The sequence below is a fragment of the Lonchura striata genome, chromosome 4 (genome assembly GCF_050655825.1).
Source record: "Lonchura striata isolate lonStrDom1 chromosome 4, ASM5065582v1, whole genome shotgun sequence".
Taxonomy (NCBI): domain Eukaryota; kingdom Metazoa; phylum Chordata; class Aves; order Passeriformes; family Estrildidae; genus Lonchura; species Lonchura striata.
Genome location: NC_140706.1, coordinates 62,899,006 through 62,922,629, shown reverse-complemented (window position 1 = coordinate 62,922,629; position 23,624 = coordinate 62,899,006). Strand labels below are relative to the sequence as shown.

At 61.1% G+C, this 23,624-nt stretch overlaps 4 protein-coding genes across 4 annotated transcripts; all 4 read right to left on the bottom strand.

Moving 5' to 3' along the window:
- Nucleotides 1-68: 68 nt before the first annotated feature.
- LOC144246169 (serine/threonine-protein kinase pim-1-like) lies at nt 69-4,686 on the bottom strand. The gene is made up of 8 exons (XM_085579537.1): nt 4,625-4,686; nt 3,687-3,802; nt 3,115-3,218; nt 2,972-3,022; nt 2,305-2,671; nt 1,736-1,912; nt 1,310-1,414; nt 69-124 (listed from the first exon to the last, which is right to left on the bottom strand). The coding sequence occupies exons 1-8, from the start codon at nt 4,684-4,686 to the stop codon at nt 69-71; spliced, it is 1,038 nt and encodes a 345-aa protein (XP_085435663.1).
- A 1,705-nt stretch (nt 4,687-6,391) lies between these two features.
- On the bottom strand, nt 6,392-11,006 carry LOC144246168 (serine/threonine-protein kinase pim-1-like). The gene is made up of 8 exons (XM_085579536.1): nt 10,945-11,006; nt 10,007-10,122; nt 9,435-9,538; nt 9,292-9,342; nt 8,628-8,994; nt 8,059-8,235; nt 7,633-7,737; nt 6,392-6,447 (listed from the first exon to the last, which is right to left on the bottom strand). The coding sequence occupies exons 1-8, from the start codon at nt 11,004-11,006 to the stop codon at nt 6,392-6,394; spliced, it is 1,038 nt and encodes a 345-aa protein (XP_085435662.1).
- A 1,705-nt stretch (nt 11,007-12,711) lies between these two features.
- Nucleotides 12,712-17,326, bottom strand: LOC144246167 (serine/threonine-protein kinase pim-1-like). Its single transcript, XM_085579535.1, has 8 exons — nt 17,265-17,326; nt 16,327-16,442; nt 15,755-15,858; nt 15,612-15,662; nt 14,948-15,314; nt 14,379-14,555; nt 13,953-14,057; nt 12,712-12,767 (listed from the first exon to the last, which is right to left on the bottom strand). Exons 1-8 carry the CDS (start codon nt 17,324-17,326, stop codon nt 12,712-12,714), a joined length of 1,038 nt encoding a protein of 345 aa, XP_085435661.1.
- Nucleotides 17,327-17,967: 641 nt separating this feature from the next.
- LOC146767684 (serine/threonine-protein kinase pim-1-like) lies at nt 17,968-23,336 on the bottom strand. Its single transcript, XM_085579534.1, has 9 exons — nt 23,322-23,336; nt 22,823-23,034; nt 22,650-22,765; nt 22,078-22,181; nt 21,935-21,985; nt 21,268-21,634; nt 20,699-20,875; nt 20,284-20,377; nt 17,968-18,055 (listed from the first exon to the last, which is right to left on the bottom strand). Exons 1-9 carry the CDS (start codon nt 23,334-23,336, stop codon nt 17,968-17,970), a joined length of 1,224 nt encoding a protein of 407 aa, XP_085435660.1.
- Between the last annotated feature and the right edge of the window lie 288 nt (nt 23,337-23,624).

Sequence of the window (23,624 nt, the reverse complement as noted above, 5' to 3'; positions counted from 1 at the left end):
TGACAGTGGCAATGACAGCAGGAGAATGCGCTGTTGCCTCGCAGAGGCAGCCACACTATTTTCTGCTTTTAATGAGCAGTCGAAGGTTCTGATAATGTGTGAACCTGGAGCTGCACTGCCTCAGCTGGTTCTCTTCAATAATGCAGAGTCTTCACTCAAGGTTCAAGTGATGTGCAGTTGAAGATAAACTGTCATAGTGTATTTTTTCTCCTTTCTTTTATACATGACAAAAAAAATCTAAATGTGCATGTCAAATCTAAAGCTTGCTTTCTTTTTAGATGAGTGATGCAGATCTTCTTTGTGGCTACTGCACAGGTATTGAAACTGGCTTTTTAAAATTATGCTATCCAAACCAGTTTCAATATATTTTCCCTTAAAATTATTTTTAAAAACTTTGCATTCCAAGGTAATGTCAAATACATATTTTATCATCTTGCCATAGTATAAATCGAAACAACAAAAAAAATCTAATAAGTATTGGTTACAACCGCTACCTCTCTATAAAGTAGTTGTCCTGGTTTGTAAGATAAGCTTGTATTCTATTTGCCATCTGTTGGAGGTTGGGCAGGTTTATTATCTCTTGCAAGAACGATGGTTTGCTCCGAAGAGGTAATCGTTTGTTAATGGGCCATTGACTGGCTCACTGCAGGCCCGGTAACGTAACACCATCCCAATTTGAGATGCTCCACCCAGAGGGGGAAGCCAAGCACTCTTTTATGGTATAAAGTGGTACCTTTTTGGGAGACAGAGCAGCTCTCTCTTTGCGGGATTCCGAGAGAAGCAGCTCCTTCAGCGAGAGTCCCAGAGAACTGCCTAGCCCTGCCTCCCATTTCATAGGAAGAAAGAAAAAGGGTTCAGCAGGGCTCAACCTGAAATGATATTTTGTAGCTTCTGGCTCTCCTCAGAGTTCTGCTAAGAGAGGAACGTCTCTGTCCCTGAAACCAAATAACCCCTGGAATGCACACATGGACCTGTGTGTCACTTCAAGAGACACCAAGAAGCCCTGCCACTTTGCAAGAGCAGCTGTTGTTCCACTGCCGCATTTCTTGGCTAGGCAAAGCCCCTCCTACCCGCACTACGGCCTGAGCTGGAAGATATAAAGAACCAGCCGGGAGGGCAGGCATGGAAAGCTTGACAAAGGCTGAAGGCAGCACTCTGATTCCCCCCTTGCCCAAGACGTTTCTTTAGCTGAAGTTGCTGAAAAGAACCAGCCCCTTGACACACCGCAATGGGTTTGCTGTTTTATTTTTCGGCTTCTCAGTCCTGCGTGGGACTCGCTAAATTGGTGCTGCAGAGGCTCCGGCAAGGCATGAAAAGCGCCGGCCCCGCACCCAAGGGTGGCATGAGATCTCCTCCAGCTCCGGCCTGTCCGCAGGGTGCTTGGCCAAACACCATCGGATCAGGTGCTGGAGCTCTGGGGAGAGAAGGCAGAAAGCGCCGGTCACTGGCAGAGTCTCCTGCCCAGCTGCCCCCGTCGCCTGTGGGGCCCGGGCCATGTTGTGCCGGGCTCTGGGCCGTGCCGGGCTCCCGACCGGCTCTGCCCCACGCGGGAGAGCGGCACGGCGGGACACGGCCGCCTCCTCCGGCCGCCCGTGCCGCGCTGACCCCGTCGGCACGGGCCCCTCCTGCGGCCGGCCCTGGAGGGCAGATCCACGTCCCGCGGAGCTGGTGAGGGCCGCGCCGAGCTGCGCGCCACCAGCTGCCAAAGCCCGCCGGCTTGAGGCCGGACACCCACCTGGAGAGAGCTGCTGCCGGAAGACGAGCTTGCCCAGCACGATGTCAGGCTCATCCTGGAAGGGGAGGCTCCCGCAGACCATGACGTACAGCAGCACGCCCAGGGACCAGATGGTGGCCGCGTGGCCGTGGTAGCAGCCGAGCCAGATCCACTCGGGCGGGCTGTACACGCGCGTTCCTAGGGGAGACAGGCGGCGCTGGCCGGGCGCAGGCTGCTGCCTTCCAGAGCCTGGCGGCGGCCTTCGGCCCGAGGCAGGGGCTGCAGCCGTGGCCACAGCTTCCCCCCGAGGCCACCCCGCATCCCCCAGCCAGCTGGCCAAAGGCACGAAACCATTCCGCAAGGCCAAGAAGGCCAGCGGAGCAGCCCAGGCCCTCGTGGGCCCGCTGAGCCCAGGGGCCGGGAGCCGCTTTTGTCCCCCCTCTGTCGGCAGGGCCGGCAGCCGGCTCCTGGGGCTCGGCATCCGCCCCGTGCCTAAAGGCGGCTGGCTGAAGGACGCAGCCCGCAGCCCAGGAGGGAACGGGGCCGTGCGGTGCCTGGCACCGGGAGCAGGGCTCAGGCCATGGGCTCACCGGCAAAGCCCGTGAAGGCCCGCTCCTGGAGGAAGGTGCCGCAGCCGAAGTCAATGAGCTTCAGGTGGCCGCTCTCCGGGTTCACCAGGAGGTTCTCTGGCTTGATGTCCCGGTGCAGGACGCCGCAGGCGGTGCAGTGCCGCACGGCCTCCAGCACCTGGCAGAAAAGCCAGCGCGCCTGCTCCTCGCACAGGCAGCCCTGCTCCTGCAGGAACTGCAGGAGATCCTGCGATGCCTCCGGACGCTCCAGCACTAGCACAAAGCTGTCCGGCAGCTCAAACCAATCGAGGAGCTGGATGATATTCTGGCAGCCAGAGCCCACCTTCTCCATGAGCACCACCTCCAAGGGCACGCGGGTGCCGTCGGGCTGTGAGCAGGAGAAAGTCAGTGCCTGCAGCAGCCTGCTGCTGCTGCTGCTGCTGCTGCTGCTGCAGCCCTGGGGCTGCGCTGCGCCCTGCCCGGGATGCCCCAGTGCCCCCTGGCGCAGCCTCCCAGGCGCTTGCGCTTCCTCCCGCCCGGGGGATGCTCGGGGCTGCCGCTGCCCGGCCCCAGCTCCGCTCTCCGGTGTGCCCAGGCCCGCGGGGCTGCGGCTCCGCACGCTGAGCCCGCCCCGGGATTCTCCCTGCCCGCCACGCCCCGCTCTGTCCCGCTGGCCCCGTTCACTCACCAGCTCGTCCCACTGCAGGACGCTCTCCCGGGCCACGCGTTTGATGGCCACCTGCGAGCCACGGAGAGAGGAGGGCTGAGCTCCAGCCCTGCCGCTCCCCGCCGCTGCCCCTCCTGCCCCGCCCGGCCGTGGCGGCCACTCACCGGGCTCCCGTCCGAGAGGCGGATGCCCGAGTAGACGGTGCTGAAGCCGCCGCTGCCCAGCTGCGGGCCCCACAGGTACAGCTCCTGCCGCTGCCTCTGTTGCCCTGCGGCCGAGAGAAGCCATCAGCCTTGCGCCCAGAACCCCCCGCAAGTGCCCGCGAGTGAAGCGGGCCGGGCCCCCGCGGCCGCCGCGCTCTCACCTGCTTCCTGCTGCGCGCCGGGCAGCGGCCACCGCCCTGCAGCCGCCGGGCTGGCGAGCGGCAGAGCCGGGCCGGGGCAGCGCGCACAGGCGGCTGCGGCAGCCCCGGGGCAGCGGGGCAGGGCGGCACCGTCGCTGTCCCCGGCGGCGTGGGCTGGGCTCTGCTCCTGACGACGGCCGGGGCTGCAGCCCGAGCCTTGGCACAGGGGGATGCCAGGAGCGGCTGCAAGGCAGACAGGGCTTTTTCAAGCCGTGCCGTCGGAGGCACTGGAAACAGCCGGCGACTAGGCTGCTCGCAGGGGCCCTGGCCTGGCCTGGCCGCGCCCCTCCAGAGCCCCGGGGGAGCCGCAGGCAGCTCCTCGGGAGATCTCACCTGCTACTAGAAAGGCCTTGGCAGCACTCGAGGGCTGTCTTGGGGCAGCTTCCTGCAGATGGAGGAACCTCCGTGCTGTCTGGAGGCCCGTCTCCACCACCAGGCTGGGGCTGTTGCTGGCGGGCAGAACCAGAAGAGCGTCCTGGCTGTCCTGGCTGCTGTGGGATGCCCACTGCTGGCTGCAGGACGCTTGCTGCCCCGCCAGCTGCTCCTGAGCAGGCTCCCCTGCATCGGGCTGGGCTCCCAGTTGGACTTCTGGGCTTTCCCTTGCCATGCCAAGGTTCAGGATTTCGCCCGTGTTGTTGTAGTCCGTCAGTCCAAGGGAGCTGGGAGACCTGTCCACGGGCTCTGCTCCTTCTGCAGGCTGACAGGTCTCACTGAGCCTCTGCAAGGGATGGAGGCTGTCAGAGATAGCAGAGGCTCCTGGCAGGATGCAGGGTCTCTGACAGCCTGAGCTTCCTGCATGGATGGTGATGTCTCTCCCCTGCTGTGCCATCCTTGCAGGCCGTGAGGCTCTCCCAGGGATGGAGAAACTTGCTGGGAGCAGCCTCTGGACGGGATGGAGGCTTCTGGAGGAGCTGGCTAAGCCACAGCAGGGCAGGTGGCCTTGGTTCTGCAGCTCCTCCAGTTCTTTCCACAATGCCTGCCACATCCCAGAATAGAGCGGCTCACGTGTCCTGTTGCCATCCCCGAGGTGCAGCATCAGTTCCTGCAGCTCCCGGGCCTCTGCCAGGCAGGGGCCGCAGCTGCAGGGGCTGCCCAGGGGGCTGGCGGGAGCACGTGGCCGCTTGCCAGGAGTCGCCCGAGGCCTGGGGAACCTGGGAGCCGCAGGGGCTCCTCGCTTCCTCCGTGAGCCTCTGGGCTGGACCCTGGGGCGCTTCCTCCACTTCCCTCTCCGTGTCCGCCGGCCCCGCGGTTGCCGGTGGCCAAAGGCCCACCAGACAGCCACGGCGGCCAGCAGCAAGAGAAGCACGGTCAGCAGGACGTCACCGTCACCCATGGCTCCGGCACGTCCCGTCGCGACTGCACTGGCAGCTGCGGGCGCTGGCCCGTCTCACACAGCGACAGCGCGGTGATGTCACAGCGATGTCACAGTGCTGCGGCCAGCACAGCCCTGGGACATCACAGCCCTGCCTCACGCCAGCGCTCTGCCCCTTTGTGCAGTCACAGCCCTGCCTCGGCCCCGCCCTCCGCAGTGCCCCAGGAGGGATGAGGGGGCTCCCTAGGGGCACTTGCCAGCTCTCTGGAGCAGAGCGGGTGGAAGATTCTTCTTTACGTAGGACACAGGGATGAGGAGGGGAATGTTGATGGTCTCACCTCCTTGCTGGCAGAGCACGGGACATGGATTGTCCAATGTGCCACTGCAAAGTCCTTGAGGAGGGCAAGCCCCGCTCAGCAACATCCAAGCCATCCGTGTGCTATCCACCACATTCCCGTGCTGAATCCAAACCCAGCTCTTTGCCGCTGCCTGGGAAGAAAATGGATCCTATCCCCTTGAAAACCAGTACATCACCATTCTTCACCCAGCACACCCTGTCTCTGTTTGTCTCACAGCTGGACACCTGCTCCAGATGTATTCTGCGAGGAACAGGATCAAAACTGTACTTAAAACCCTGAAATAGAACCTGCTTTGCCTTCCCATCATCCATGAGACCAGGCCAGGACATCGCTGCTGTTTCTATGCTGCTGGAACTCCAGTGGTGTGAGCTCCAGTTGAGGGATCTGTAACCTGTGGACGAGCCCAGAAAGGAGCAGGACACCCGCAGGCATCCGCGGCTGGGAATAAGCCCATGGCAGAGCAGGAATCTCTCAGAGTACCTGTGGCCATGGTTGTTTCCATGGCCAAGAAGGGATTGTGGCCCAGGGATAAACCTGAAGCCTCTGTGGCTGTGGATTAGGCCATGCTCAGCAGGTAGCCCTCGAAACATCAGTGCCTGTGCCTGGGGTCGTGCTGGAGCACCTGAGAGCCATGACCATGGAAGAACCCCTGGCAGAGCAGTTACAGCCTTGGGGGTGCTGCAGCCGTGGTTCAGGCCAAATCCATTTCTTTAGTGGGGATGGAAAACTTCATTGCCTATAGTTAGTATCAAATCATGTTTGTAAAAATTGAAGGTTCTAAATTCTTAGATTCAGGACAAATAAAATACTGCTAATTTTCCTTCAGCTATTTCTTTTCTTGTTACACTTGTGTGACATCAGAGAGATGTCAGCGTGACATCACAGAGAGGTCTGTGTAACATCACAGGAGCTTGTGTGACATCACAGATGGCATTGTGACATCACAGAGAGCTGTGTGACACCACAGATGCCCATGTGTTACCACAGAGAGCTGTGCAACGTCACAAAGGTGTCAGTGTGACATCATAGAGATGTCATTGTGATGTCAGAGGAGGTTGTGTGACATCACAGAGAGCTGTGTGGCATCACAGATATTAGTGTAACATCACAAGGATGTCCATGTGACATCACAGAAAGATTTGTGACATCACAGAGGTGTCAGTGTGGCATCACAGAGAGCTGTGTGACATCACCCATGGAAAACCTCTGCCACAAATGGCATTCCTGAGATCAGGGCTCCACCTTTGCAGCGTAAGGGTGCTTGTGATGGAATGGGATGGCTTGGTTCCAGTTTTGCTCTGACAGTGGCAATGACAGCAGGAGAATGCGCTGTTGCCTCGCAGAGGCAGCCACACTATTTTCTGCTTTTAATGAGCAGTCGAAGGTTCTGATAATGTGTGAACCTGGAGCTGCACTGCCTCAGCTGGTTCTCTTCAATAATGCAGAGTCTTCACTCAAGGTTCAAGTGATGTGCAGTTGACGATAAACTGTCATAGTGTATTTTTTCTCCTTTCTTTTATACATGACAAAAAAAATCTAAATGTGCATGTCAAATCTAAAGCTTGCTTTCTTTTTAGATGAGTGATGCAGATCTTCTTTGTGGCTACTGCACAGGTATTGAAACTGGCTTTTTAAAATTATGCTATCCAAACCAGTTTCAATATATTTTCCCTTAAAATTATTTTTAAAAACTTTGCATTCCAAGGTAATGTCAAATACATATTTTATCATCTTGCCATAGTATAAATCGAAACAACAAAAAAAATCTAATAAGTATTGGTTACAACCGCTACCTCTCTATAAAGTAGTTGTCCTGGTTTGTAAGATAAGCTTGTATTCTATTTGCCATCTGTTGGAGGTTGGGCAGGTTTATTATCTCTTGCAAGAACGATGGTTTGCTCCGAAGAGGTAATCGTTTGTTAATGGGCCATTGACTGGCTCACTGCAGGCCCGGTAACGTAACACCATCCCAATTTGAGATGCTCCACCCAGAGGGGGAAGCCAAGCACTCTTTTATGGTATAAAGTGGTACCTTTTTGGGAGACAGAGCAGCTCTCTCTTTGCGGGATTCCGAGAGAAGCAGCTCCTTCAGCGAGAGTCCCAGAGAACTGCCTAGCCCTGCCTCCCATTTCATAGGAAGAAAGAAAAAGAGTTCAGCAGGGCTCAACCTGAAATGATATTTTGTAGCTTCTGGCTCTCCTCAGAGTTCTGCTAAGAGAGGAACGTCTCTGTCCCTGAAACCAAATAACCCCTGGAATGCACACATGGACCTGTGTGTCACTTCAAGAGACACCAAGAAGCCCTGCCACTTTGCAAGAGCAGCTGTTGTTCCACTGCCGCATTTCTTGGCTAGGCAAAGCCCCTCCTACCCGCACTACGGCCTGAGCTGGAAGATATAAAGAACCAGCCGGGAGGGCAGGCATGGAAAGCTTGACAAAGGCTGAAGGCAGCACTCTGATTCCCCCCTTGCCCAAGACGTTTCTTTAGCTGAAGTTGCTGAAAAGAACCAGCCCCTTGACACACCGCAATGGGTTTGCTGTTTTATTTTTCGGCTTCTCAGTCCTGCGCGGGACTCGCTAAATTGGTGCTGCAGAGGCTCCGGCAAGGCATGAAAAGCGCCGGCCCCGCACCCAAGGGTGGCATGAGATCTCCTCCAGCTCCGGCCTGTCCGCAGGGTGCTTGGCCAAACACCATCGGATCAGGTGCTGGAGCTCTGGGGAGAGAAGGCAGAAAGCGCCGGTCACTGGCAGAGTCTCCTGCCCAGCTGCCCCCGTCGCCCGTGGGGCCCGGGCCATGTTGTGCCGGGCTCTGGGCCGTGCCGGGCTCCCGACCGGCTCTGCCCCACGCGGGAGAGCGGCACGGCGGGACACGGCCGCCTCCTCCGGCCGCCCGTGCCGCGCTGACCCCGTCGGCACGGGCCCCTCCTGCGGCCGGCCCTGGAGGGCAGATCCACGTCCCGCGGAGCTGGTGAGGGCCGCGCCGAGCTGCGCGCCACCAGCTGCCAAAGCCCGCCGGCTTGAGGCCGGACACCCACCTGGAGAGAGCTGCTGCCGGAAGACGAGCTTGCCCAGCACGATGTCAGGCTCATCCTGGAAGGGGAGGCTCCCGCAGACCATGACGTACAGCAGCACGCCCAGGGACCAGATGGTGGCCGCGTGGCCGTGGTAGCAGCCGAGCCAGATCCACTCGGGCGGGCTGTACACGCGCGTTCCTAGGGGAGACAGGCGGCGCTGGCCGGGCGCAGGCTGCTGCCTTCCAGAGCCTGGCGGCGGCCTCCGGCCCGAGGCAGGGGCTGCAGCCGTGGCCACAGCTTCCCCCCGAGGCCACCCCGCATCCCCCAGCCAGCTGGCCAAAGGCACGAAACCATTCCGCAAGGCCAAGAAGGCCAGCGGAGCAGCCCAGGCCCTCGTGGGCCCGCTGAGCCCAGGGGCCGGGAGCCGCTTTTGTCCCCCCTCTGTCGGCAGGGCCGGCAGCCGGCTCCTGGGGCTCGGCATCCGCCCCGTGCCTAAAGGCGGCTGGCTGAAGGACGCAGCCCGCAGCCCAGGAGGGAACGGGGCCGTGCGGTGCCTGGCACCGGGAGCAGGGCTCAGGCCATGGGCTCACCGGCAAAGCCCGTGAAGGCCCGCTCCTGGAGGAAGGTGCCGCAGCCGAAGTCAATGAGCTTCAGGTGGCCGCTCTCCGGGTTCACCAGGAGGTTCTCTGGCTTGATGTCCCGGTGCAGGACGCCGCAGGCGGTGCAGTGCCGCACGGCCTCCAGCACCTGGCAGAAAAGCCAGCGCGCCTGCTCCTCGCACAGGCAGCCCTGCTCCTGCAGGAACTGCAGGAGATCCTGCGATGCCTCCGGACGCTCCAGCACTAGCACAAAGCTGTCCGGCAGCTCAAACCAATCGAGGAGCTGGATGATATTCTGGCAGCCAGAGCCCACCTTCTCCATGAGCACCACCTCCAAGGGCACGCGGGTGCCGTCGGGCTGTGAGCAGGAGAAAGTCAGTGCCTGCAGCAGCCTGCTGCTGCTGCTGCTGCTGCTGCAGCAGCCCTGGGGCTGCGCTGCGCCCTGCCCGGGATGCCCCAGTGCCCCCTGGCGCAGCCTCCCAGGCGCTTGCGCTTCCTCCCGCCCGGGGGATGCTCGGGGCTGCCGCTGCCCGGCCCCAGCTCCGCTCTCCGGTGTGCCCAGGCCCGCGGGGCTGCGGCTCCGCACGCTGAGCCCGCCCCGGGATTCTCCCTGCCCGCCACGCCCCGCTCTGTCCCGCTGGCCCCGTTCACTCACCAGCTCGTCCCACTGCAGGACGCTCTCCCGGGCCACGCGTTTGATGGCCACCTGCGAGCCACGGAGAGAGGAGGGCTGAGCTCCAGCCCTGCCGCTCCCCGCCGCTGCCCCTCCTGCCCCGCCCGGCCGTGGCGGCCACTCACCGGGCTCCCGTCCGAGAGGCGGATGCCCGAGTAGACGGTGCTGAAGCCGCCGCTGCCCAGCTGCGGGCCCCACAGGTACAGCTCCTGCCGCTGCCTCTGTTGCCCTGCGGCCGAGAGAAGCCATCAGCCTTGCGCCCAGAACCCCCCGCAAGTGCCCGCGAGTGAAGCGGGCCGGGCCCCCGCGGCCGCCGCGCTCTCACCTGCTTCCTGCTGCGCGCCGGGCAGCGGCCACCGCCCTGCAGCCGCCGGGCTGGCGAGCGGCAGAGCCGGGCCGGGGCAGCGCGCACAGGCGGCTGCGGCAGCCCCGGGGCAGCGGGGCAGGGCGGCACCGTCGCTGTCCCCGGCGGCGTGGGCTGGGCTCTGCTCCTGACGACGGCCGGGGCTGCAGCCCGAGCCTTGGCACAGGGGGATGCCAGGAGCGGCTGCAAGGCAGACAGGGCTTTTTCAAGCCGTGCCGTCGGAGGCACTGGAAACAGCCGGCGACTAGGCTGCTCGCAGGGGCCCTGGCCTGGCCTGGCCGCGCCCCTCCAGAGCCCCGGGGGAGCCGCAGGCAGCTCCTCGGGAGATCTCACCTGCTACTAGAAAGGCCTTGGCAGCACTCGAGGGCTGTCTTGGGGCAGCTTCCTGCAGATGGAGGAACCTCCGTGCTGTCTGGAGGCCCGTCTCCACCACCAGGCTGGGGCTGTTGCTGGCGGGCAGAACCAGAAGAGCGTCCTGGCTGTCCTGGCTGCTGTGGGATGCCCACTGCTGGCTGCAGGACGCTTGCTGCCCCGCCAGCTGCTCCTGAGCAGGCTCCCCTGCATCGGGCTGGGCTCCCAGTTGGACTTCTGGGCTTTCCCTTGCCATGCCAAGGTTCAGGATTTCGCCCGTGTTGTTGTAGTCCGTCAGTCCAAGGGAGCTGGGAGACCTGTCCACGGGCTCTGCTCCTTCTGCAGGCTGACAGGTCTCACTGAGCCTCTGCAAGGGATGGAGGCTGTCAGAGATAGCAGAGGCTCCTGGCAGGATGCAGGGTCTCTGACAGCCTGAGCTTCCTGCATGGATGGTGATGTCTCTCCCCTGCTGTGCCATCCTTGCAGGCCGTGAGGCTCTCCCAGGGATGGAGAAACTTGCTGGGAGCAGCCTCTGGACGGGATGGAGGCTTCTGGAGGAGCTGGCTAAGCCACAGCAGGGCAGGTGGCCTTGGTTCTGCAGCTCCTCCAGTTCTTTCCACAATGCCTGCCACATCCCAGAATAGAGCGGCTCACGTGTCCTGTTGCCATCCCCGAGGTGCAGCATCAGTTCCTGCAGCTCCCGGGCCTCTGCCAGGCAGGGGCCGCAGCTGCAGGGGCTGCCCAGGGGGCTGGCGGGAGCACGTGGCCGCTTGCCAGGAGTCGCCCGAGGCCTGGGGAACCTGGGAGCCGCAGGGGCTCCTCGCTTCCTCCGTGAGCCTCTGGGCTGGACCCTGGGGCGCTTCCTCCACTTCCCTCTCCGTGTCCGCCGGCCCCGCGGTTGCCGGTGGCCAAAGGCCCACCAGACAGCCACGGCGGCCAGCAGCAAGAGAAGCACGGTCAGCAGGACGTCACCGTCACCCATGGCTCCGGCACGTCCCGTCGCGACTGCACTGGCAGCTGCGGGCGCTGGCCCGTCTCACACAGCCACAGCGCGGTGATGTCACAGCGATGTCACAGTGCTGCGGCCAGCACAGCCCTGGGACATCACAGCCCTGCCTCACGCCAGCGCTCTGCCCCTTTGTGCAGTCACAGCCCTGCCTCGGCCCCGCCCTCCGCAGTGCCCCAGGAGGGATGAGGGGGCTCCCTAGGGGCACTTGCCAGCTCTCTGGAGCAGAGCGGGTGGAAGATTCTTCTTTACGTAGGACACAGGGATGAGGAGGGGAATGTTGATGGTCTCACCTCCTTGCTGGCAGAGCACGGGACATGGATTGTCCAATGTGCCACTGCAAAGTCCTTGAGGAGGGCAAGCCCCGCTCAGCAACATCCAAGCCATCCGTGTGCTATCCACCACATTCCCGTGCTGAATCCAAACCCAGCTCTTTGCCGCTGCCTGGGAAGAAAATGGATCCTATCCCCTTGAAAACCAGTACATCACCATTCTTCACCCAGCACACCCTGTCTCTGTTTGTCTCACAGCTGGACACCTGCTCCAGATGTATTCTGCGAGGAACAGGATCAAAACTGTACTTAAAACCCTGAAATAGAACCTGCTTTGCCTTCCCATCATCCATGAGACCAGGCCAGGACATCGCTGCTGTTTCTATGCTGCTGGAACTCCAGTGGTGTGAGCTCCAGTTGAGGGATCTGTAACCTGTGGACGAGCCCAGAAAGGAGCAGGACACCCGCAGGCATCCGCGGCTGGGAATAAGCCCATGGCAGAGCAGGAATCTCTCAGAGTACCTGTGGCCATGGTTGTTTCCATGGCCAAGAAGGGATTGTGGCCCAGGGATAAACCTGAAGCCTCTGTGGCTGTGGATTAGGCCATGCTCAGCAGGTAGCCCTCGAAACATCAGTGCCTGTGCCTGGGGTCGTGCTGGAGCACCTGAGAGCCATGACCATGGAAGAACCCCTGGCAGAGCAGTTACATCCTTGGGGGTGCTGCAGCCGTGGTTCAGGCCAAATCCTTTTCTTTACTGGGGATGGAAAACTTCATTGCCTATAGTTAGTATCAAATCATGTTTGTAAAAATTGAAGGTTCTAAATTCTTAGATTCAGGACAAATAAAATACTGCTAATTTTCCTTCAGCTATTTCTTTTCTTGTTACACTTGTGTGACATCAGAGAGATGTCAGCGTGACATCACAGAGAGGTCTGTGTAACATCACAGGAGCTTGTGTGACATCACAGATGGCATTGTGACATCACAGAGAGCTGTGTGACACCACAGATGCCCATGTGTTACCACAGAGAGCTGTGCAACGTCACAAAGGTGTCAGTGTGACATCATAGAGATGTCATTGTGATGTCAGAGGAGGTTGTGTGACATCACAGAGAGCTGTGTGGCATCACAGATATTAGTGTAACATCACAAGGATGTCCATGTGACATCACAGAAAGATTTGTGACATCACAGAGGTGTCAGTGTGGCATCACAGAGAGCTGTGTGACATCACCCATGGAAAACCTCTGCCACAAATGGCATTCCTGAGATCAGGGCTCCACCTTTGCAGCGTAAGGGTGCTTGTGATGGAATGGGATGGCTTGGTTCCAGTTTTGCTCTGACAGTGGCAATGACAGCAGGAGAATGCGCTGTTGCCTCGCAGAGGCAGCCACACTATTTTCTGCTTTTAATGAGCAGTCGAAGGTTCTGATAATGTGTGAACCTGGAGCTGCACTGCCTCAGCTGGTTCTCTTCAATAATGCAGAGTCTTCACTCAAGGTTCAAGTGATGTGCAGTTGACGATAAACTGTCATAGTGTATTTTTTCTCCTTTCTTTTATACATGACAAAAAAAATCTAAATGTGCATGTCAAATCTAAAGCTTGCTTTCTTTTTAGATGAGTGATGCAGATCTTCTTTGTGGCTACTGCACAGGTATTGAAACTGGCTTTTTAAAATTATGCTATCCAAACCAGTTTCAATATATTTTCCCTTAAAATTATTTTTAAAAACTTTGCATTCCAAGGTAATGTCAAATACATATTTTATCATCTTGCCATAGTATAAATCGAAACAACAAAAAAAATCTAATAAGTATTGGTTACAACCGCTACCTCTCTATAAAGTAGTTGTCCTGGTTTGTAAGATAAGCTTGTATTCTATTTGCCATCTGTTGGAGGTTGGGCAGGTTTATTATCTCTTGCAAGAACGATGGTTTGCTCCGAAGAGGTAATCGTTTGTTAATGGGCCATTGACTGGCTCACTGCAGGCCCGGTAACGTAACACCATCCCAATTTGAGATGCTCCACCCAGAGGGGGAAGCCAAGCACTCTTTTATGGTATAAAGTGGTACCTTTTTGGGAGACAGAGCAGCTCTCTCTTTGCGGGATTCCGAGAGAAGCAGCTCCTTCAGCGAGAGTCCCAGAGAACTGCCTAGCCCTGCCTCCCATTTCATAGGAAGAAAGAAAAAGAGTTCAGCAGGGCTCAACCTGAAATGATATTTTGTAGCTTCTGGCTCTCCTCAGAGTTCTGCTAAGAGAGGAACGTCTCTGTCCCTGAAACCAAATAACCCCTGGAATGCACACATGGACCTGTGTGTCACTTCAAGAGACACCAAGAAGCCCTGCCACTTTGCAAGAGCAGCTGTTGTTCCACTGCCGCATTTCTTGGCTAGGCAAAGCCCCTCCTACCCGCACTACGGCCTGAGCTGGAAGATATAAAGAACCAGCCGGGAGGGCAGGCATGGAAAGCTTGACAAAGGCTGAAGGCAGCACTCTGATTCCCCCCTTGCCCAAGACGTTTCTTTAGCTGAAGTTGCTGAAAAGAACCAGCCCCTTGACACACCGCAATGGGTTTGCTGTTTTATTTTTCGGCTTCTCAGTCCTGCGCGGGACTCGCTAAATTGGTGCTGCAGAGGCTCCGGCAAGGCATGAAAAGCGCCGGCCCCGCACCCAAGGGTGGCATGAGATCTCCTCCAGCTCCGGCCTGTCCGCAGGGTGCTTGGCCAAACACCATCGGATCAGGTGCTGGAGCTCTGGGGAGAGAAGGCAGAAAGCGCCGGTCACTGGCAGAGTCTCCTGCCCAGCTGCCCCCGTCGCCCGTGGGGCCCGGGCCATGTTGTGCCGGGCTCTGGGCCGTGCCGGGCTCCCGACCGGCTCTGCCCCACGCGGGAGAGCGGCACGGCGGGACACGGCCGCCTCCTCCGGCCGCCCGTGCCGCGCTGACCCCGTCGGCACGGGCCCCTCCTGCGGCCGGCCCTGGAGGGCAGATCCACGTCCCGCGGAGCTGGTGAGGGCCGCGCCGAGCTGCGCGCCACCAGCTGCCAAAGCCCGCCGGCTTGAGGCCGGACACCCACCTGGAGAGAGCTGCTGCCGGAAGACGAGCTTGCCCAGCACGATGTCAGGCTCATCCTGGAAGGGGAGGCTCCCGCAGACCATGACGTACAGCAGCACGCCCAGGGACCAGATGGTGGCCGCGTGGCCGTGGTAGCAGCCGAGCCAGATCCACTCGGGCGGGCTGTACACGCGCGTTCCTAGGGGAGACAGGCGGCGCTGGCCGGGCGCAGGCTGCTGCCTTCCAGAGCCTGGCGGCGGCCTCCGGCCCGAGGCAGGGGCTGCAGCCGTGGCCACAGCTTCCCCCCGAGGCCACCCCGCATCCCCCAGCCAGCTGGCCAAAGGCACGAAACCATTCCGCAAGGCCAAGAAGGCCAGCGGAGCAGCCCAGGCCCTCGTGGGCCCGCTGAGCCCAGGGGCCGGGAGCCGCTTTTGTCCCCCCTCTGTCGGCAGGGCCGGCAGCCGGCTCCTGGGGCTCGGCATCCGCCCCGTGCCTAAAGGCGGCTGGCTGAAGGACGCAGCCCGCAGCCCAGGAGGGAACGGGGCCGTGCGGTGCCTGGCACCGGGAGCAGGGCTCAGGCCATGGGCTCACCGGCAAAGCCCGTGAAGGCCCGCTCCTGGAGGAAGGTGCCGCAGCCGAAGTCAATGAGCTTCAGGTGGCCGCTCTCCGGGTTCACCAGGAGGTTCTCTGGCTTGATGTCCCGGTGCAGGACGCCGCAGGCGGTGCAGTGCCGCACGGCCTCCAGCACCTGGCAGAAAAGCCAGCGCGCCTGCTCCTCGCACAGGCAGCCCTGCTCCTGCAGGAACTGCAGGAGATCCTGCGATGCCTCCGGACGCTCCAGCACTAGCACAAAGCTGTCCGGCAGCTCAAACCAATCGAGGAGCTGGATGATATTCTGGCAGCCAGAGCCCACCTTCTCCATGAGCACCACCTCCAAGGGCACGCGGGTGCCGTCGGGCTGTGAGCAGGAGAAAGTCAGTGCCTGCAGCAGCCTGCTGCTGCTGCTGCTGCTGCTGCAGCAGCCCTGGGGCTGCGCTGCGCCCTGCCCGGGATGCCCCAGTGCCCCCTGGCGCAGCCTCCCAGGCGCTTGCGCTTCCTCCCGCCCGGGGGATGCTCGGGGCTGCCGCTGCCCGGCCCCAGCTCCGCTCTCCGGTGTGCCCAGGCCCGCGGGGCTGCGGCTCCGCACGCTGAGCCCGCCCCGGGATTCTCCCTGCCCGCCACGCCCCGCTCTGTCCCGCTGGCCCCGTTCACTCACCAGCTCGTCCCACTGCAGGACGCTCTCCCGGGCCACGCGTTTGATGGCCACCTGCGAGCCACGGAGAGAGGAGGGCTGAGCTCCAGCCCTGCCGCTCCCCGCCGCTGCCCCTCCTGCCCCGCCCGGCCGTGGCGGCCACTCACCGGGCTCCCGTCCGAGAGGCGGATGCCCGAGTAGACGGTGCTGAAGCCGCCGCTGCCCAGCTGCGGGCCCCACAGGTACAGCTCCTGCCGCTGCCTCTGTTGCCCTGCGGCCGAGAGAAGCCATCAGCCTTGCGCCCAGAACCCCCCGCAAGTGCCCGCGAGTGAAGCGGGCCGGGCCCCCGCGGCCGCCGCGCTCTCACCTGCTTCCTGCTGCGCGCCGGGCAGCGGCCACCGCCCTGCAGCCGCCGGGCTGGCGAGCGGCAGAGCCGGGCCGGGGCAGCGCGCACAGGCGGCTGCGGCAGCCCCGGGGCAGCGGGGCAGGGCGGCACCGTCGCTGTCCCCGGCGGCGTGGGCTGGGCTCTGCTCCTGACGACGGCCGGGGCTGCAGCCCGAGCCTTGGCACAGGGGGATGCCAGGAGCGGCTGCAAGGCAGACAGGGCTTTTTCAAGCCGTGCCGTCGGAGGCACTGGAAACAGCCGGCGACTAGGCTGCTCGCAGGGGCCCTGGCCTGGCCTGGCCGCGCCCCTCCAGAGCCCCGGGGGAGCCGCAGGCAGCTCCTCGGGAGATCTCACCTGCTACTAGAAAGGCCTTGGCAGCACTCGAGGGCTGTCTTGGGGCAGCTTCCTGCAGATGGAGGAACCTCCGTGCTGTCTGGAGGCCCGTCTCCACCACCAGGCTGGGGCTGTTGCTGGCGGGCAGAACCAGAAGAGCGTCCTGGCTGTCCTGGCTGCTGTGGGATGCCCACTGCTGGCTGCAGGACGCTTGCTGCCCCGCCAGCTGCTCCTGAGCAGGCTCCCCTGCATCGGGCTGGGCTCCCAGTTGGACTTCTGGGCTTTCCCTTGCCATGCCAAGGTTCAGGATTTCGCCCGTGTTGTTGTAGTCCGTCAGTCCAAGGGAGCTGGGAGACCTGTCCACGGGCTCTGCTCCTTCTGCAGGCTGACAGGTCTCACTGAGCCTCTGCAAGGGATGGAGGCTGTCAGAGATAGCAGAGGCTCCTGGCAGGATGCAGGGTCTCTGACAGCCTGAGCTTCCTGCATGGATGGTGATGTCTCTCCCCTGCTGTGCCATCCTTGCAGGCCGTGAGGCTCTCCCAGGGATGGAGAAACTTGCTGGGAGCAGCCTCTGGACGGGATGGAGGCTTCTGGAGGAGCTGGCTAAGCCACAGCAGGGCAGGTGGCCTTGGTTCTGCAGCTCCTCCAGTTCTTTCCACAATGCCTGCCACATCCCAGAATAGAGCGGCTCACGTGTCCTGTTGCCATCCCCGAGGTGCAGCATCAGTTCCTGCAGCTCCCGGGCCTCTGCCAGGCAGGGGCCGCAGCTGCAGGGGCTGCCCAGGGGGCTGGCGGGAGCACGTGGCCGCTTGCCAGGAGTCGCCCGAGGCCTGGGGAACCTGGGAGCCGCAGGGGCTCCTCGCTTCCTCCGTGAGCCTCTGGGCTGGACCCTGGGGCGCTTCCTCCACTTCCCTCTCCGTGTCCGCCGGCCCCGCGGTTGCCGGTGGCCAAAGGCCCACCAGACAGCCACGGCGGCCAGCAGCAAGAGAAGCACGGTCAGCAGGACGTCACCGTCACCCATGGCTCCGGCACGTCCCGTCGCGACTGCACTGGCAGCTGCGGGCGCTGGCCCGTCTCACACAGCCACAGCGCGGTGATGTCACAGCGATGTCACAGTGCTGCGGCCAGCACAGCCCTGGGACATCACAGCCCTGCCTCACGCCAGCGCTCTGCCCCTTTGTGCAGTCACAGCCCTGCCTCGGCCCCGCCCTCCGCAGTGCCCCAGGAGGGATGAGGGGGCTCCCTAGGGGCACTTGCCAGCTCTCTGGAGCAGAGCGGGTGGAAGATTCTTCTTTACGTAGGACACAGGGATGAGGAGGGGAATGTTGATGGTCTCACCTCCTTGCTGGCAGAGCACGGGACATGGATTGTCCAATGTGCCACTGCAAAGTCCTTGAGGAGGGCAAGCCCCGCTCAGCAACATCCAAGCCATCCGTGTGCTATCCACCACATTCCCGTGCTGAATCCAAACCCAGCTCTTTGCCGCTGCCTGGGAAGAAAATGGATCCTATCCCCTTGAAAACCAGTACATCACCATTCTTCACCCAGCACACCCTGTCTCTGTTTGTCTCACAGCTGGACACCTGCTCCAGATGTATTCTGCGAGGAACAGGATCAAAACTGTACTTAAAACCCTGAAATAGAACCTGCTTTGCCTTCCCATCATCCATGAGACCAGGCCAGGACATCGCTGCTGTTTCTATGCTGCTGGAACTCCAGTGGTGTGAGCTCCAGTTGAGGGATCTGTAACCTGTGGACGAGCCCAGAAAGGAGCAGGACACCCGCAGGCATCCGCGGCTGGGAATAAGCCCATGGCAGAGCAGGAATCTCTCAGAGTACCTGTGGCCATGGTTGTTTCCATGGCCAAGAAGGGATTGTGGCCCAGGGATAAACCTGAAGCCTCTGTGGCTGTGGATTAGGCCATGCTCAGCAGGTAGCCCTCGAAACATCAGTGCCTGTGCCTGGGGTCGTGCTGGAGCACCTGAGAGCCATGACCATGGAAGAACCCCTGGCAGAGCAGTTACATCCTTGGGGGTGCTGCAGCCGTGGTTCAGGCCAAATCCTTTTCTTTACTGGGGATGGAAAACTTCATTGCCTATAGTTAGTATCAAATCATGTTTGTAAAAATTGAAGGTTCTAAATTCTTAGATTCAGGACAAATAAAATACTGCTAATTTTCCTTCAGCTATTTCTTTTCTTGTTACACTTGTGTGACATCAGAGAGATGTCAGCGTGACATCACAGAGAGGTCTGTGTAACATCACAGGAGCTTGTGTGACATCACAGATGGCATTGTGACATCACAGAGAGCTGTGTGACACCACAGATGCCCATGTGTTACCACAGAGAGCTGTGCAACGTCACAAAGGTGTCAGTGTGACATCATAGAGATGTCATTGTGATGTCAGAGGAGGTTGTGTGACATCACAGAGAGCTGTGTGGCATCACAGATATTAGTGTAACATCACAAGGATGTCCATGTGACATCACAGAAAGATTTGTGACATCACAGAGGTGTCAGTGTGGCATCACAGAGAGCTGTGTGACATCACCCATGGAAAACCTCTGCCACAAATGGCATTCCTGAGATCAGGGCTCCACCTTTGCAGCGTAAGGGTGCTTGTGATGGAATGGGATGGCTTGGTTCCAGTTTTGCTCTGACAGTGGCAATGACAGCAGGAGAATGCGCTGTTGCCTCGCAGAGGCAGCCACACTATTTTCTGCTTTTAATGAGCAGTCGAAGGTTCTGATAATGTGTGAACCTGGAGCTGCACTGCCTCAGCTGGTTCTCTTCAATAATGCAGAGTCTTCACTCAAGGTTCAAGTGATGTGCAGTTGAAGATAAACTGTCATAGTGTATTTTTTCTCCTTTCTTTTATACATGACAAAAAAAATCTAAATGTGCATGTCAAATCTAAAGCTTGCTTTCTTTTTAGATGAGTGATGCAGATCTTCTTTGTGGCTACTGCACTGGTATTGAAACTGGCTTTTTAAAATTATGCTATCCAAACCAGTTTCAATATATTTTCCCTTAAAATTATTTTTAAAAACTTTGCATTCCAAGGTAATGTCAAATACATATTTTATCATCTTGCCATAGTATAAATCGAAACAACAAAAAAAATCTAATAAGTATTGGTTACAACCGCTACCTCTCTATAAAGTAGTTGTCCTGGTTTGTAAGATAAGCTTGTATTCTATTTGCCATCTGTTGGAGGTTGGGCAGGTTTATTATCTCTTGCAAGAACGATGGTTTGCTCCGAAGAGGTAATCGTTTGTTAATGGGCCATTGACTGGCTCACTGCAGGCCCGGTAACGTAACACCATCCCAATTTGAGATGCTCCACCCAGAGGGGGAAGCCAAGCACTCTTTTATGGTATAAAGTGGTACCTTTTTGGGAGACAGAGCAGCTCTCTCTTTGCGGGATTCCGAGAGAAGCAGCTCCTTCAGCGAGAATCCCAGAGAACTGCCTAGCCCTGCCTCCCATTTCATAGGAAGAAAGAAAAAGAGTTCAGCAGGGCTCAACCTGAAATGATATTTTGTAGCTTCTGGCTCTCCTCAGAGTTCTGCTAAGAGAGGAACGTCTCTGTCCCTGAAACCAAATAACCCCTGGAATGCACACATGGACCTGTGTGTCACTTCAAGAGACACCAAGAAGCCCTGCCACTTTGCAAGAGCAGCTGTTGTTCCACTGCTGCATTTCTTGGCTGGGCAAAGCCCCTCCTACCCGCAATACGGCCTGAGCTGGAAGATATAAAGAACCAGCCGGGAGGGCAGGCATGGAAAGCTTGACAAAGGCTGAAGGCAGCACTCTGATTCCCCCCTTGCCCAAGATGTTTCTTTAGCTGAAGTTGCTGAAAAGAATCAGCCCCTTGACACACCGCAATGGGTTTGCTGTTTTATTTTTCGGGTTCTCAGTCCTGCGTGGGACTCGCTAAGTTGGTGCTGCAGAGGTTCCGGCAAGGCATCAAAAATGCCGTCCCCGCACCCAAGGGTGGCATGAGATCTCCTCCAGCTCCGGCCTGTCCGCAGGGTGCTTGGCCAAACACCATCGGATCAGGTGCTGGAGCTCTGGGGAGAGAAGGCAGAAAGTGCCGGTCACCGGCAGAGTCTCCTGCCCAGCTGCCCCCGTTGCCCGCGGGGCCCGGGCCATGTTGTGCCGGGCTCTGGGCCGTGCCGGGCTCCCGACCGGCTCTGCCCCACGCGGGAGAGCGGCACGGCGGGACACGGCCGCCTCCTCTGGCCGCCCGTGCCGCGCTGACCCCGTCGGCACGGGCCCCTCCTGCGGCCGGCCCTGGAGGGCAGATCCACGTCCCGCGGAGCTGGTGAGGGCCGCGCCGAGCTGCGCGCCGCCAGCTGCCAAAGCCCGCCGGCTTGAGGCCGGACACCCACCTGGAGAGAGCTGCTGCCGGAAGACGAGCTTGCCCAGCACGATGTCAGGCTCATCCTGGAAGGGGAGGCTCCCGCAGACCATGACGTAGAGCAGCACGCCCAGGGACCAGATGGTGGCCGCGTGGCCGTGGTAGCAGCCGAGCCAGATCCACTCGGGCGGGCTGTACACGCGCGTTCCTAGGGGAGACAGGCGGCGCTGGCCGGGCACAGGCTGCTGCCTTCCAGAGCCTGGCGCCGGCCTCCTGGCCGAGGCAGGGGCTGCAGCCGTGGCCACAGCTTCCCCCCGAGGCCACCCCGCGTCCCCCAGCCAGCTGGCCAAAGGCACGAAACCATTCCGCAAGGCCAAGAAGGCCAGCGGAGCAGCCCAGGCCCTCGTGGGCCCGCTGAGCCCAGGGGCCGGGAGCCGCTTTTGCCCCCCCTCTGTCGGCAGGGCCGGCAGCCGGCTCCTGGGTCTCGGCATCCGCCCCGTTCCTAAAGGCGGCCGGCTGAAGGACGCAGCCCGCAGCCCAGGAGGGAACGGGGCCGTGCGGTGCCTGGCACCGGGAGCAGGGCCCAGGCCATGGGCTCACCGGCAAAGCCCGTGAAGGCCCGCTCCTGGAGGAAGGTGCCGCAGCCGAAGTCAATGAGCTTCAGGTGGCCGCTCTCCGGGTTCACCAGGAGGTTCTCTGGCTTGATGTCCCGGTGCAGGACGCCGCAGGCAGTGCAGTGCCGCACGGCCTCCAGCACCTGGCAGAAAAGCCAGCATGCCTGCTCCTCGCACAGGCAGCCCTGCTCCTGCAGGAACTGCAGGAGATCCTGCGATGCCTCCGGACGCTCCAGGACCAGCACAAAGCTGTCAGGCAGCTCAAACCAATCGAGGAGCTGGATGATATTCTGGCAGCCAGAGCCCACCTTCTCCATGAGCACCACCTCCAAGGGCACGCGGGTGCCGTCGGGCTGTGAGCAGGAGAAAGTCAGTGCCTGCAGCAGCCTGCTGCTGCTGCTGCTGCTGCTGCTGCAGCAGCCCTGGGGCTGCGCTGCGCCCTGCCCGGGATGCCCCAGTGCCCCCTGGCGCAGCCGCCCAGGCGCTTGCGCTTCCTCCCGCCCGGGGGATGCTCGGGGCTGCCGCTGCCCGGCCCCAGCTCCGCTCTCCGGTGTGCCCAGGCCCGCGGGGCTGCGGCTCCGCACGCTGAGCCCGCCCCGGGATTCTCCCTGCCCGCCACGCCCCGCTCTGTCCCGCTGGCCCCGTTCACTCACCAGCTCGTCCCACTGCAGGACGCTCTCCCGGGCCACGCGTTTGATGGCCACCTGCGAGCCACGGAGAGAGGAGGGCTGAGCTCCAGCCCTGCCGCTCCCCGCCGCTGCCCCTCCTGCCCCGCCCGGCCGTGGCGGCCACTCACCGGGCTCCCGTCCGAGAGGCGGATGCCCGAGTAGACGGTGCTGAAGCCGCCGCTGCCCAGCTGCGGGCCCCACAGGTACAGCTCCTGCCGCTGCCTCTGTTGCCCTGCGGCCGAGAGAAGCCATCAGCCTTGCGCCCAGAACCCCCCGCAAGTGCCCGCGAGTGAAGCGGGCCGGGCCCCCGCGGCCGCCGCGCTCTCACCTGCTTCCTGCTGCGCGCCGGGCAGCGGCCACCGCCCTGCAGCCGCCGGGCTGGCGAGCGGCAGAGCCGGGCCGGGGCAGCGCGCACAGGCGGCTGCGGCAGCCCCGGGGCAGCGGGGCAGGGCGGCACCGTCGCTGTCCCCGGCGGCGTGGGCTGGGCTCTGCTCCTGACGACGGCCGGGGCTGCAGCCCGAGCCTTGGCACAGGGGGATGCCAGGAGCGGCTGCAAGGCAGACAGGGCTTTTTCAAGCCGTGCCGTCGGAGGCACTGGAAACAGCCAGCGACTAGGCTGCTCGCAGGGGCCCTGGCCTGGCCTGGCCGCGCCCCTCCAGAGCCCCGGGGGAGCCGCAGGCAGCTCCTCGGGAGATCTCACCTGCTACTAGAAAGGCCTTGGCAGCACTCGAGGGCTGTCTTGGGGCAGCTTCCTGCAGATGGAGGAACCTCCGTGCTGTCTGGAGGCCCGTCTCCACCACCAGGCTGGGGCTGTTGCTGGCGGGCAGAACCAGAAGAGCGTCCTGGCTGTCCTGGCTGCTGTGGGATGCCCACTGCTGGCTCCAGGACGCTTGCTGCCCCGCCAGCTGCTCCTCAGCAGGCTCCCCTGCACCGGGCTGGGCTCCCAGTTGGACTTCTGGGCTTTCCCTTGCCACGTCAAGGGTCAGGATGGCGCCTGTGTTGTTGAAGTCCCAGAGTCCAAGGGAGCTGGGAGACCTGTCCACGGGCTCTGCTCTTTCCGCAGGCTGACAGGTCTCACTGAGCCTCTGCAAGGGATGGAGGCTGTCAGAGATAGCAGAGGCTCCTGGCAGGATGCAGGGTCTCTGACAGCCTGAGCTTCCTGCATGGATGGTGATGTCTCTCCCCTGCTGTGCCATCCTTGCAGGCCGTGAGGCTCTCCCAGGGATGGAGAATCTTGCTGGGAGCAGCCTCTGGATGGGATGGAGGCTTCTGGAGGAGCTGGCTAAGCCACAGCAGGGCAGGTGGCCTTGGTTCTGCAGCTCCTCCAGTTCTTTCCACAATGCCTGCCACATCCCAGAATAGAGCGGCTCACGTGTCCCGTTGCCATCCCCGAGGTGCAGCATCAGTTCCTGCAGCTCCCGGGCCTCTGCCAGGCAGGGGCCGCAGCTGCAGGGGCTGCCCAGGGGGCTGGCGGGAGCACGTGGCCGCTTGCCAGGAGTCGCCCGAGGCCTGGGGAACCTGGGAGCCGCAGGGGCTCCTCGCTTCCTCCGTGAGCCTCTGGGCTGGACCCTGGGGCGCTTCCTCCACTTCCCTCTCCGTGTCCGCCGGCCCCGCGGTTGCCGGTGGCCAAAGGCCCACCAGACAGCCACGGCGGCCAGCAGCAGGAGAAGCACGG

What these genes read in the sequence shown, in the direction of transcription:
- LOC144246169 (XM_085579537.1), bottom strand. Translation starts at nt 4,686, where the DNA reads ATGGGTGACGGTGACGTCCTGCTGACCGTGCTTCTCTTGCTGCTGGCC. An exon ending in GGCCTTCACGGGCTTTGCCG is followed by an intron (nt 1,913 to 2,304) that starts GTGAGCCCATGG and finishes TGTCTCCCCTAG; the next exon opens with GAACGCGCGTGTACAGCCCG. An exon ending in GCGGGGCCGGCGCTTTTCAT is followed by an intron (nt 125 to 1,309) that starts GCCTTGCCGGAG and finishes GAAGAGAACCAG; the next exon opens with CTGAGGCAGTGCAGCTCCAG.
- LOC144246168 (XM_085579536.1), bottom strand. Translation starts at nt 11,006, where the DNA reads ATGGGTGACGGTGACGTCCTGCTGACCGTGCTTCTCTTGCTGCTGGCC. An exon ending in CAAGGCCTTTCTAGTAGCAG is followed by an intron (nt 9,539 to 10,006) that starts GTGAGATCTCCC and finishes TCTCGGCCGCAG; the next exon opens with GGCAACAGAGGCAGCGGCAG. An exon ending in TCCTGCAGTGGGACGAGCTG is followed by an intron (nt 8,995 to 9,291) that starts GTGAGTGAACGG and finishes TCCTGCTCACAG; the next exon opens with CCCGACGGCACCCGCGTGCC.
- LOC144246167 (XM_085579535.1), bottom strand. Translation starts at nt 17,326, where the DNA reads ATGGGTGACGGTGACGTCCTGCTGACCGTGCTTCTCTTGCTGCTGGCC. An exon ending in GGCCTTCACGGGCTTTGCCG is followed by an intron (nt 14,556 to 14,947) that starts GTGAGCCCATGG and finishes TGTCTCCCCTAG; the next exon opens with GAACGCGCGTGTACAGCCCG. An exon ending in GCGGGGCCGGCGCTTTTCAT is followed by an intron (nt 12,768 to 13,952) that starts GCCTTGCCGGAG and finishes GAAGAGAACCAG; the next exon opens with CTGAGGCAGTGCAGCTCCAG.
- LOC146767684 (XM_085579534.1), bottom strand. An exon ending in CAAGCGTCCTGGAGCCAGCA is followed by an intron (nt 22,766 to 22,822) that starts GTGGGCATCCCA and finishes TCTGCCCGCCAG; the next exon opens with CAACAGCCCCAGCCTGGTGG. An exon ending in CAAGGCCTTTCTAGTAGCAG is followed by an intron (nt 22,182 to 22,649) that starts GTGAGATCTCCC and finishes TCTCGGCCGCAG; the next exon opens with GGCAACAGAGGCAGCGGCAG.